The sequence below is a fragment of the Nerophis lumbriciformis genome, linkage group LG05 (assembly GCF_033978685.3).
Source record: "Nerophis lumbriciformis linkage group LG05, RoL_Nlum_v2.1, whole genome shotgun sequence".
NCBI lineage: Eukaryota > Metazoa > Chordata > Actinopteri > Syngnathiformes > Syngnathidae > Nerophis > Nerophis lumbriciformis.
The window spans coordinates 34776639-34789962 of NC_084552.2; the positions used below are offsets into that span (position 1 = coordinate 34776639).

Below are 13324 nucleotides of genomic sequence, written 5' to 3' on the forward strand. Positions count from 1 at the left end.
CGGGAAGCCCCTAGTTAAAAAAAAATAAATAAAAATAAATAATAATAATAATACATATACATATATATATATATATATATATATATATATATACATATATATATATATATATATATATATATATATACACACACATATACATATATATATTTATTATTTAAAAAAATATATTTTTTTTTAATTATAATTTTTTTAAATCTGTCCTGATCCATTTTCTACTGCTTGTTACTCTCGGTGTCTCCTAGCCGCTCAGGCAAATCATATTGTCAAAAAGATGCCTTTTCTCCCTCGATAACGTGAGATAATCTTGCTATTGTCGCGTTATATATATATATATATATATATATATATATATATATATATATATATATATATATATATATATATATATATATATATATATATATATCTTTCGGTCAATTAGTGCGCGAGGAATATATATATATATATATATATATATATATATATATATATATATATATATATATATATATATATATATATATATATATATATATATATATGTATGTATGTATGTATGTATGTATGTATGTATATATACACATACATACATACATACATACATATATATATATATATATATATATATATATATATATATAATAAAATGAAAAAAAAACAATCTGTTGGAGCCAAATATCCTTATTTGTTTATATTGTTTTTATTGTATTTCCTCTAATTGATTGCTGGCCTCAGCTCACGTTGAATTTCCTTTTCGGCAGATTGCTCCGCCCACTTCCTGTTAAGAACCAGGAAGTGTTGACAGGGAAGGTACTGTTGCTATGGTGCGGTTACCATGGTAGCCTCCTTAAATTGGGTTCAGGTGTGAGCATGGGCAGGGCGATTGGAGGACAAACAGTTTTCGACCGTGTCGTGTCAAGTCGTGTCGTGTCGTGTCATGTCTTGCCGTGACAATGCTGTGACAATGTGCCATTCAAAGTCAGCATACTTTGTTATATAGCCTACATTTGATTTAATTTGGATAGCATAAAATAAACGGATTGTCATATCCAAAAACAAAACTACAGTACTGGACATTCTATCATTTGCACGCGTCAAACTGGTCAACACAGTCGCCCTCGGTATCAGCCCAAAGGTAAGGGCTGTACACAATCTGTTCAGAATTGTAAGATGGCACACAACCACTGGTTTACAAACTATAGACCTGTTTCCTTACTTCCACAATTAAATGATTGAAAAACTGTTTAACAGATTCAGGACAAATTCATAAATAAAAATGGAAAACTCGCACACAGCCAACACCGATGCAGAGCCAACATCCCCACATTGATGGTATTAATTGAAATAACGGAAGAGATTACCAATACAATATATCAGTGGTCCCCAACCACCGGGCCGCGGCCCGGTACCGGTCCGCTGACTGATTGGTACCGGGCCGCACAAAAAAAAAAAAAAAAAAAAAGAAAAAAGAATGTATTAAATCAACATAAAAACACAATATATACACTATATATCAATGTATACCAATACAGTCTGCAGGGACACAGTCCGTAAGCACACATGATTGTATTTCTTTATAAAAAAAAACAAAAAAAACCCTCCGGGACAAATTTTCAAGCGTTGACCGGTCCGCAGCTACAAAAAGGTTGGGGACCACTGCAATATATGGTAAGCAGTTTGCAGCTTCAGTTTTTATTGATCTAACAAAAGCATTTGACAAAATAATATCACAATTACAAATTAGAACAGTACGGCATCAGTTGGTTGGTCTTGAGCTGGATAAGAAGCTACTTAACTATTAGAAAGCAATACTTGAAGCTAGGCGAATACACGTCCACAGCGGTAAATATATACCACAGAGATCAAAACTGGGACCAAAATTGTTCTAACTCTATATAAATTACATTTGTAAAGTTACAAAGGACTTAGTTTGTCTTATTTCTTGGCGACACGACAGTGTTTTGTTCAGAAGGGAACACACAGAAACTAATAAAAACCACAGAAAAAATAAACAAATTAAATAGATGGTTTGACTAATACAGACTGTCCTTGAATCTCAGTAAAACTAAAATAACGCTATTTGGTAACAGTGGAAGAGAAAGTCAAACAAACAAAAAAAAAAGAGTAGACATTTAAAGGGTGAAAAAAATACATTTTTGGGGTTTAAAAATAGATGATAAAATTATATGGAAATCTCATATTAAAAAACTATACAACATAATGGGGCGAGAAACAATTAAATAATGAATACAGCCAAATATGTTTTGGACCAAAAATCACTTCATATTTTTTACTGCTCGCTAGTGTTACATTATCTAAGTTACTGTGTAATAATATCGGTAATACATTCCATTCACTAAACGTGTTACAAAAGAGGTCAGTTAGAACAGTCTTTCTAAACCCAAGGCCCGGAAACCATTGTAGGGCTGCCAAAAAAATATCTGTTTCTCAGCTGTGGTGTGGGCAGCAGCAGTACTCAGTTGTAATACACTTTTCCACCACTTGTGACAGTAATGATTATATTAAACAAACAGAAGAAGTCTGGAGGTAAAGTCATAGAGAAGTTTCTTAACTTAAGCACTTTAATTTTATTGAAAGTTTAGTTAAGAAACATAATTATTATTAATTTAATTAATTTATTTTAGCACAACTATTTATTTTTTCATAATTTATTTATGTGTTACTTTTTAAGTGGTATGTTTTGGTAGTACTTATTTTTGTCATCAGCCTGATCTAAGCCTAATGTTTATAAATAATAAACTTTGTGATTAACACATGGTTTAATATAATTTCATACTGTAGGTTAACAAGGGTTAGGGTTAGTTCATGTGCCTCACAATACGAAGGTCCTGAGTAGTCCTGAGTTCAATCCCGGGCTCGGGATCTTTCTGTGTGGAGTTTGCATGTTCTCCCCGTGACTACGTGGTACTCCGGCTTCCTCCCACCTCCAAAGACATGCACCTGGGGATAGGTTGATTGGCAACACTAAATGGTCCCTAGTGTGTCAATGTGAGTGTGAATGTTGTCTGTCTATCTGTGTTGGCCCTGTGATGAGGTGGCGACTTGCAGCTGAGATAGGCTCCAGCACCCCCTGCGACCCCAAAAGGGACAAGCGGTAGAAAAATGGATGGATGGATGGAAGGTTGTAAATTGTGTGTAGGTGAGATATAATAATTGATTAAAATCAAGAGTAAGATTACTAATTCGGGGTTTATATTTGAGTGGGCTCCGGACCCCTCTGTAGTGGATAAGTTGGGTACCGAAGTAAAAAAAGATTAAGAACCCCGGAGTTAGAATAATACATCAAATTGGCTGTTGAGAACATTCAAACCCTCTATGTTGAACCAAAAATATTGAAATTCAATAGTTTGGTGCATCTGCCAAGAGTTAATATTATGCACAAAGCAAACTGTAACCTGTTACCCAAGAATGTACAACAATTATTTTCAACAAAGGAGGCAAAAGATTATCTTAGAGAAAAAAATGTAAACTTAAAACATTTGTATGTACACTTAAGACCTTTAGTACATCAGTAGGTGAAATTAAAATTTTGGAAAGAATTAAGCAAATAAGTAAAACAATGTATTAATATAATCCAGTTCAAGAAACTGTTCAAAATCAAAGTCTTTACAAAGTACAAGAAAGAAGAATCCTGACTATCATCTTGAACCTTATTAAAAAATGATAATCTTATTCATCCCATTATTCATAACTTGTACAACTATTTATTTATGACAACTTTATTGTTTATTCATGTAATTCATATTTATTTACTTACTAATTTATCTATGTATCTATTTACTTAATCATTTATTAATTTATTCACTGTTTTGTTACAGATAGAGCACAAACAAATATGTTAGAAATTGCTATTAAACGAAAAGGGGTATGATTAAATAGGCTCTGCTTCTTTCAACTCCTTTTCAGATATGTTGTAATGAGAAACTGGACCCATGCAATGTATCATATTGTAATTGTATGCATGCAACCATAACAATAAAGCACACCCTGTTTAATTCAAGACCCCCCCCAGACTGGCTAAAGGATGTCAACATAAGTGGCAATAGTTGACTGAAATTGAAACCAAAACTAGCACAACAAAGCACAATATAATAAAGCCCAGAATAGGGGTTGGAATTATTAGCCAATTTCCCAAATCAATTTGATTTTGATAGATAAGGTTTTAATATAATTATTAAGATTTGATTTGTACTTATTCAACTCGTTGCTACCAGTCCAGGGTGTGTGTGCCCTCCTCCTTGCAAAAAGTCAACTGGGATAGGCTCCAGCTAAGCTGTGACCCTGAACAGAATAAGTGGCAAAAAATGAGTAAATAAATTAAGTTGTTTGGTCAGATTTTGTGTGAGAGTGCAAAAACATGCAAAACCAACATTTTGTTGCAAAGTATGGCCGAGACCACCAACGCTATATTCAGAAGCATGCAGTCACAGTATCACTATGTATGTACCATCATGATATGCATATCTAAGGTATTTTATCAGAAATGAAATTCTCTAATGTATGCATTTCTATTATTTTCTTTAGACATAAATATAAGGATTATGAATCAAACGATTGTAAGTAAATAAGTAAATAAGAATAAGTACACTCAGATTTTAGAGTTTAGCTGGATAGATCTAACATGTCGAAGGTTTGATAGTACATCTGGAATGATGATGAGCACAGAAGAAGCGAATAGATGGGGGGGGAAACTAATTAAGATGCAAACAAGCAGCTTGATAAACCAATGTCACAGAATCTGCTGCATTGGAAAGCTCATTTGAGATGATTTCTCTTCTTGTTCCTCTAATTAACAAGCAAGATCAGGACCGCATGTAATTACAGCTAACATAAACCGATACTTAGCAAAATACATTTTGACAGTTAGTGGACAGACTGAGTACATCCGTAGCGACACATCAAACAATAATAATTATACCTGCCAACATAGATGATGGATTTTGAAATGCAGCAAATGACTGGTGATAGAACAAAAACCAATCACACAAAAACAAATCAAGTACAGTATAGTGCAACCCGCTTAAGTAGGCCCCCTTTATGTCACCCAATGAATCAAGATTCAGTCCACCATCTTATTCCTATTACTTAAACGTGTTAGAGTAATACATACATGGCCGACTGCTTTTGTTAACATAAAAATTTGAAACACAAAGTAGTATTAACCTGGATTATTTATTTATATGTATGTTTTTTGATTTACAGAAGCTTTATTGTTATTGCAAACCAAGGCATTAAAGTAGAATTAACACAGCAGCTCTGTTGATAGGAGTATAAAATATAATATGAAAACATAAAAATCTAAATATGCTCTAAAAGAAAAAAGAAAAACGATAAACAACTGTAGGTTCAAAATCTTTTATTATCACCCATTTTTATTTTTCCTTGTAAAATAATTCGGAAGCAATTCGTAGTTTTGTTTTTAATTTTGGTTATGAAACAAACACTTATGTCAGCTAGTCCGAGGGGCGTCAATATAAACAGGCTCCACTAGTGACTAACAAAATATTGCCCTATTGTTTTGTCCTATAGGAATAAGTTACTTGTACATACAGTATACAATATGTACCAGCCAATTTTTTATGAATGGAGGGAAAACAGCTAAAATTTAAAAATATTTTACTAACACCCAATCAACATGTCTCTGTAATAAGTCACAAATAAAAGTGCAAGCAATGGCTAGTTTTGATAATGTCAACATACGCTTATGTTGCTTACACTAGCAAGCTTCATGGTTTGTGACATATCTAAACCTTAATGGTGTAACAAAATCATAACATATTCATATTTGTTTTGTTTATCTACAAGACATTTTAGAGAACAGTGCAATGAAACACGTGTTAAAAAAGTTACACCGCTGTTTACTGTAAAAAATAATGTGTTAATGATGCACTGTTTATTCAAAGTGCACTGGGACAAGAAAACATTTCTGAACAAAATATTTTTTGCACTGGTGAATTGCAACTGGATTCTAAGGGGAACATCAACATGCAACAAGAAGAAACAGGGGCATGATAGTATATTAGAGCGTTCATGATATTTCGTCACAATACAATGGAATCTTGTGATATGGTGATATATTGCAATATTTTACATAGTTCACTAATACATTTAAAGTGGAGCTTAAATTACAACTTGTATATATGTGACAGCGTCACTATATATATAGGACAATTTTGCTTTTCCGCTTTGCAAAGTGTCGCTGTCACCGCTACCTCATTAAGCGGGGTTAGTGATCCACTTTCTGTACATTTGCAATAAGTGGAAATTTAATTATGGAACTACATTGATTTTGACCCTTTTTTGTCCAATGAATTGTTACTCGTTAATCGTTTGTCGCTGCAATACCAACAAGTTACCGTAGTTTTATCCAAAGTCAGTTATATATTTTTAAAATCATTATTAAAAAATCGATATTAAACCGTATCACTGTAACGCAATATGTCATACCGCAATACAATGCTAGTGATATTATTCACACTCCATAGCATAAGTATAAAAAATTGACTGAAATGTATTCAAAACTGCATGTAACTGCAAACAGCTGATTAAATGTTTAAGATTATCAGCTTCAAAATCTGCGCTAAAATATTGCTTGCATGTAATTTTTAGTCAGACATTCACACTGTCCTGACTTACTCTGCTCTTTTCATTCTAAGTTGTACATCAGTGTGTGTATATTGTACATTCATGCATAAAAAAGTCAGACAATTTCAACTGTGTGGTAAATAAACATCATTTTTCAGTAGAAATACAGTTTTAGGTTATATACATAGCTTATTCAGTGATTATTGATTCGGAAAACTTACTGATCAGTCCGCTCGATGGGAAGGTGAAGCAGGACCTCTAACTTTTGGCTGTTGAACTCCGGCCGGGCTTCCTGAAGTTTCTTAAAGCGTCTGAAGGCCTTATTTTTCTTCAGTTGGAGCTGAGAAAAATGTTTTAAATGTAAAATTTCCAAAAAGACATTAAGGCAAATAATCAATTGTTTCAAGGTTGTTTAGGACAGTAGAAACCACTTAAAGGGTAATATTATGATTTCCTCTACATTTCTTTGTGGTCTACATAAGCGTTTCTTAACCATAACAGCAACCACACAATTATCTGTTTCTCAGCTGTGGTCTGTATGTGCCGCAGTGGTGCTCAATTGTAATACACTTTTTCACCACTTGTAGCAGTAAGGACAATATCAAACAAACAGTCTGGAGCATAAGTCATACAGAAGTTTCTTAAGCGCAAACATTATGACTAAAGTGGTAAAGGTGTATTTTCTTTTAACTGAACTTTGATCAACAGTTTATTTAAAAAACATACGTATTATTCCATCCATGCATCGATTGTATATCGCTTGCATTATTATTTATTATTAATTTAGTCAGAATTTATTTTAGCACTGCGTAATTATATGTAAAAAAAAAAATATCCGTTTGTAGCAGTATATTTAATTAGTATTTATTTTTGTAATCAGCCTCACCTATTTGTGATTAACAAATGGTTAAGTATCATTTGACAAGGTTTATCCTGTTAAAGTTAAAGTAGGTTAGATTTAAATATCAAATACGATTAAAATCAAGAGTAAGATTATTAATTCAGTGTTAATATTTGATTGGGTCCCGGGCCCCTATGTAGTGGAAAAGTTGGGCACTGAGGTCAAAAAGGTTAACATAACATGTAATGTTGGAGCTTTCGTCAAAATGTTGCATAGATTTAGTTTTTGAAGACCATCTTCTAGCCGCTTTCTGACCGTTTTTTTTTTTTAGAAAGTGCTGTTTTGTGGGCTGTATATTTACGTGTAAAAGTGCTTCTGCAGGCAAAACCCCCTTCTGGCGTGTCTCCACCCACCAGCCATTTTTTTGTTTTTAGCACTTTCATATCGAGTCTACCGACGCAGTACAACTTTAGGCTACTTTTTTTGTTTTTATTAGAAATGGCAGTAGCGGAGGATTGTATCATGCATTTGCATGCACAAGCTGGTCCGCCCCACAAGAGGATAGAAAAAAATAAGGAACTTATTGTCGACAACTGAATAAAAATGGCGGACTCGCGCAAAGTTCTTCGGATAAACCCCTACCATATGTGGAGATACCCGCTGGCGTAACTATAACAAATACATCACAATTATCCCAAATTCTAAACGGCTCATTTGGAAAGAGGCAAAAATGTTTTATTAATATCCCCGCCATGCCACCATGGTTTGAATTAAAATTTTTGGGATTTATGGGTATTCAAAATACACAAAAACACGGTCCAGAAAGTATGAAAAATTGGTTTTGTATAATATACCTGCTTTATGTCGACCACTTGATCAAGTCCTGGTCTATAGTGCCTGCTTAAGTCAATGTCCGCAAACATGGTCGCCCGCTTTTTTTGCCATAACATTTCATCAATGAAAAATGTGCAACCTATTAATAGTTTTAGTTTCCGTGTCAGTTACGTCGAAAACCGCCTATGTTGACATCAATCAGTTAGTCCAAGGGGTGTCGACCACATGGGTTCCACTTTTTGTACATTAAAAAATTCAGCCCAATATAGTCAATTGTCAAATCGCCTTCCCAAAAATAGCACAAATATTATAGACGATCTCTAAATATATGTAAGACTCTGCATGTAAAAGTGCATCAAAACAATGCCTTACATGATTCCTACAGTTTTATATATAACACACAACTAGCTTTTAATAAACTTATTAAAAAAATAAAGCTATATGCACTGTTACATATTTGTTATGGCAGTCTGATTAGGATCTTAAACATAAAACATATCATGCAACTGCTAATAATATCTGCATTCAGGTACTAGACCCAATGAGAGACATAAAAAAGACAACCCCTGAATCTCCCATGATTTTTTTAAATGCATGTTTCCACTGACAAACTCAAAGATCCTCCTCTTGTAACTTATGCCAGGCTGCTGCGATGCAGAAACGGAAGGGAGGCTGGAGACGTCATTAAATATGAATCTGTACATCATGTAAGCATGAGTATGTGTCAACATTTGGGTGACATAAAGCCCGTAACTTGTCACTCATGTCAATTATGAATAAACTCAGCAACTATATTTAAAGACACCCAAGGAAAGTTCTACTGTGTTTTCAAAATTGTAACATTTTAACAAACAGGCTCTTTACACGATTAATTGACAATCAATTCAACAGTAGAATTATTTGTTTTTGTGTGTTCATAGTGATGTCCAGTTCTCTAGCATATACATGGCCAGTCTTACCTCAAGCACTTTTACGGCATTGTAAAAGTTGTCCACAAAGACGTTGTAGTGGTGAAGTTGAGGACAAAACTGGTCAAAGCCTTGTCCGAAGTAGCCATTTTCCATGTGGACCAGCAAAGATCTACAAATGACAGAATAATACACAGGTTATGATGACTAACATGTAGGAATTCAGTCAGTGTATAAATCAAAGTCAAAAAGAAGGCTGCCTATCGTGGTAATAATATTAAAAGGCACTTAATGTTGGTGTTAACAACTTAATAATTCAAACAATCAGAAGAATAAACAATTTGGAGCAGGTTTTCCCAGACTGTTTAAGACCCAATTAAGAGGCGGGGTGCCCAGCAGATATACTGTACACTGACAATTGACAACCCACAAAATCTGGCAAGGCATCTGTTTTTACGTCACTACCTCAAGTTTGGGCATGGCTGATTCAGAGATTGGATGTGATTTTTCAAAATTAATTTCTGAATCTGTTTAATTGAATGGAATGAATCTGTTGGACAAATTGACTAAAGTAGAACCTGTTTAAGTCGACATCTTAGGGTGGCTGACTCACACAGACCAAACCGGTTGTCGACATAGCAGAAAAAATAGCCTGACTAGCAAATTTACTTGCGGCATTCGTCAGACCTAAAGAGAATGGACAATAATAAAAATGTTTAACCTACGTAACCTTGTGAACATAAAAGTATTTCTTCCGGTGGCTAACAGTCGTAAAGAATAAGTAAAGAGTGCATATTGTTAGTTGCGGAAAAGAGAAGTTTATTGTGAAATAATAAAAGACGTTTGGTCTGATGCTGAAGATTTGAAAGTAAGTGGCAGTTCCATTTTGACATAACCGCACCTATGCTTTGGCAGGAACACAAATGATACATGTCGACGTAAACCGATCCATTTTTCACAGAAATAACATTTTACATTGACAAAAGCCATGTATGAATAAAACACGTATGTGGATGTCAGTTTAAGCGGGCAATTTACAGCAGGGTTTGCCCTATATATAAATGACTGTGTGGTGCAAAGCTATTGCAAGATAATGCCGCCACACCTTCAAAATGTTTTTTTTTTACATTACACTTTTTTTTTTTAATGTAACCAAATTTAAGTATTTTATTGTATGAATATATATACTGTATATAGTCTATTAATTACGTACTGTTGGCCATAATACCTATAAAAAACATCCCCAATATCATAAAAATTTTTCTCTATGCTTAATCCATCCATCAATACATTTTCTACCACTTGTCCCTCTTTTTGAAAAAAATAAATTGTGCATCTAATCGCCCTGTCAGGAATGATAGAGCAAGTAGTCACGCACCTAAACAGAGTTGACACTCGACACAAGTAAGGAGAGAAAGTTTAAGAGAAAGGTATTTCAAGTTAATTAAGGCATTTCTTGTTCAAGCCTGTGTAAACTAGCCTTAATATTTTGCCATTACAACCGACAAAAACATCTACAAAAGCACTCGGAGAGAACAGACCTCAATCAGGACCCTATATCCTAATAGTAAAAAAGGTCCTCGATTCAGACGGTGATCCAGATCACGCCCTAAATGGAATGACGTGTTCCATAGCAAATTTCTTAAAAGTTACATTAAAATCTGCCCATAACCTTTTGAGCTATTGTGAGAATGAGATATTTTTAAGTGTTCTTTTTTTTACTCCATAGTCATGTTTAAATCATCTAGTATTTTCCCATGTAGTGTGTATTCTCGTGACCTCTTTGCTTTTATCTTATGTCCGCTAGTAAACTCTTTGTTTTGTCTTAAGTGCTCCTGTTTGTCGGCTCACAGAGCTGTTTTGGCCAGTTTTTTATGTTTTGAAGAAGCAGCTGTGCTCCTTTCTGGGCGAGAGGGGCTGGTTTTGCTGTACATAAGCTGACTATCCCATTTAGGATATTTCCGATAACTTTTTGATTTATTTAGCAAACTAACAGACAGACAAACCAACGGCAACAATTACAAAAACTCCTAAAGGAGGTAAAAAACATTTATTAAAAAAAATGATGTCATGACTGCATGACAATATACTCATCTTCAACACAGGGCATGATAAAGGTAACTCATATTTTATGCTTTAGATTTTATACGCATCAAAGACCTTTGACATATTCATTTTCAAGCACTCTCCTAGTGCACATTTAGCCTTCGATCAAGCCGCATTGGACTTTTAGTGAGTGCACATAACCGCCTAAAAAATACTGCTTTCTGCATAACTGTGGTATCAAATAAGGCACAATCACATCTGAAGTAACACATTGCAGAAAAAAGTACACCCCTAATCCTAATTGTTACACATTAGGGGTGTAACAATTTGTTTTAATAAAGATTCGATACGATTCAATATGTGTGGTTGCTGATACAATTTGGGTTTTTTTTTTTTTTTTTAGAAGGACACAGAACGATAGTGAGTTAGAAATGGAATTCAGTACGTTTTTAGCAAAACAAATCAACCAGTGTGACTGTGGAAATAAATAGTGGATACTGGACACTGTAGGTGAAGTTTTCTGTATTCCTGTTATTTCTTGTAAGGGAATTATGTATAAATGAATTATGGGTACAAACAAGCAAGTAAACAACAATGCATTCACATCTTATATGAAAAAAGTGCAACCAACACTACAGGTTGAATTAACAGGAAACCCTTTCTGCTCACATTTTAAACATCCAGGCAATTTTCCATAAAAGTACAGTAGCATTTTAACAGTAGATTTACCAGCTAAAACAAGTTATCTGACACAACCATAAAGTATCTGTTTTCTACCCTCGCGTTGCCGATGATGGACAGCATCCCAGGTGTGTGGAAGCGGAAGCACAGCACTATTGATGGCGTTTTTCCTTTGCTTCATAATTTCCATAGCCCACATCATTAATGTATTTATTTCTAATCCAATGACTTATTATTATTGTTCGGGGAGTCGGTGTGTCATGGAACTTGCAGCGCTGTCATTTCCATTGTGTCGGTCGCATTTTCTGTAATTCAAAGTTGTGTTGCGACCTCATCATTGTGTTGTGTCGTTGTATTTGTTGTAGCTTTTACAATCGTGCTGTAGCTGAAAGTTATGATATTGTTGAAATGTGGAGAAGGAAAGACAGTCAGAGATACACTCTGTCTCAGACGCTTTCTTGACAAGCGGTAAAAAACTCAAGAGTCAAAACACACATACATTATATACGGTACAAGAGCTGCTGTTCGCCACAATTCACGTTGTAACACTCCGCACATAGACACCCAAACTCTCACGGGACTCGCACACGTCACACAAACCAGCACTATCTCTTAAAGGCACACAGACCCACATGTCAGAGATATTACAGTTGTTTGCATCTGTTAAAACCTTTCTCGTCCACCGTAGATAACCTCCATTTTAGTTTTGATGATGCCACAGACGGGAAAATAGACTTAATATTACATGTGCTAAACTTCATATAAAGTCTACCGTTCTTAAATCCATCCATCCATCGATCCATCCCTTTTCTACCGCAATGTTTTCCTTTTTCTTGTATCGATAAACTTAATCAATTCTCTTTTAAAACAATCTTGGATCGATACCTATCCCTTGGAAGGCAAACTTGCCGAGCATAGATCGATATACTTGAAATCTAGGAAAATAAATCCATATATCGATGTATCAATCAATCGTCACACTCCTAATACACGTGTTTAGAGAAAGTGTGAAGGTTGAGCAAAATTTAGAGGGATGCTTCCTCGCATTAATGAGGGTTTAGCAGACCTTGCTCTGTAGTGGCATTTCCAGGCCTCTTTCCTACACTTGGTGTATTTACTGTGGCCCAGACGGTAAGTCTACCTTAAGGGCAGCCGAGTCCACTTTGTAGTGAGAACATGCCTGCTGAACTCAGGAACAAAACAAGTGGATTAAGGCAAAGGCAAAACAGTCGTCAAGCCTGTCAGGAACATTACAGCAACATGGATGCAATTGGTTGGGGGTGTTGACACTAGTGAAGGAGCTTGTTATCCAAACTCAGAGGAAGTACCACACACACGTTCCCACTCTAATGATGTTCCCAGAGACTTCTGTTTGCACACGCTAGAAGGAGCAGTTGAAGTTGATTTAAATAGATTTTAATGAAGT

The 13324-nt window shown here is 34.8% G+C and overlaps 1 protein-coding gene across 4 annotated transcripts in view; it reads right to left on the reverse strand.

Moving 5' to 3' along the window:
• arhgef39 (Rho guanine nucleotide exchange factor (GEF) 39) overlaps nucleotides 1-13324 on the reverse strand; it is a 97308-nt gene that overhangs the window by 59019 nt on the left and 24965 nt on the right. For all 4 annotated transcript variants that reach the window (XM_061959028.2, XM_061959027.2, XM_061959029.2 and 1 more), the window contains 2 exons: nucleotides 9223-9343; nucleotides 6810-6928 (listed from right to left, as the gene is read on the reverse strand). In XM_061959028.2, the coding sequence (XP_061815012.1) occupies nucleotides 6810-6928; nucleotides 9223-9343 (240 nt within the window). The remainder of the gene's footprint in view (nucleotides 1-6809; nucleotides 6929-9222; nucleotides 9344-13324) is intronic.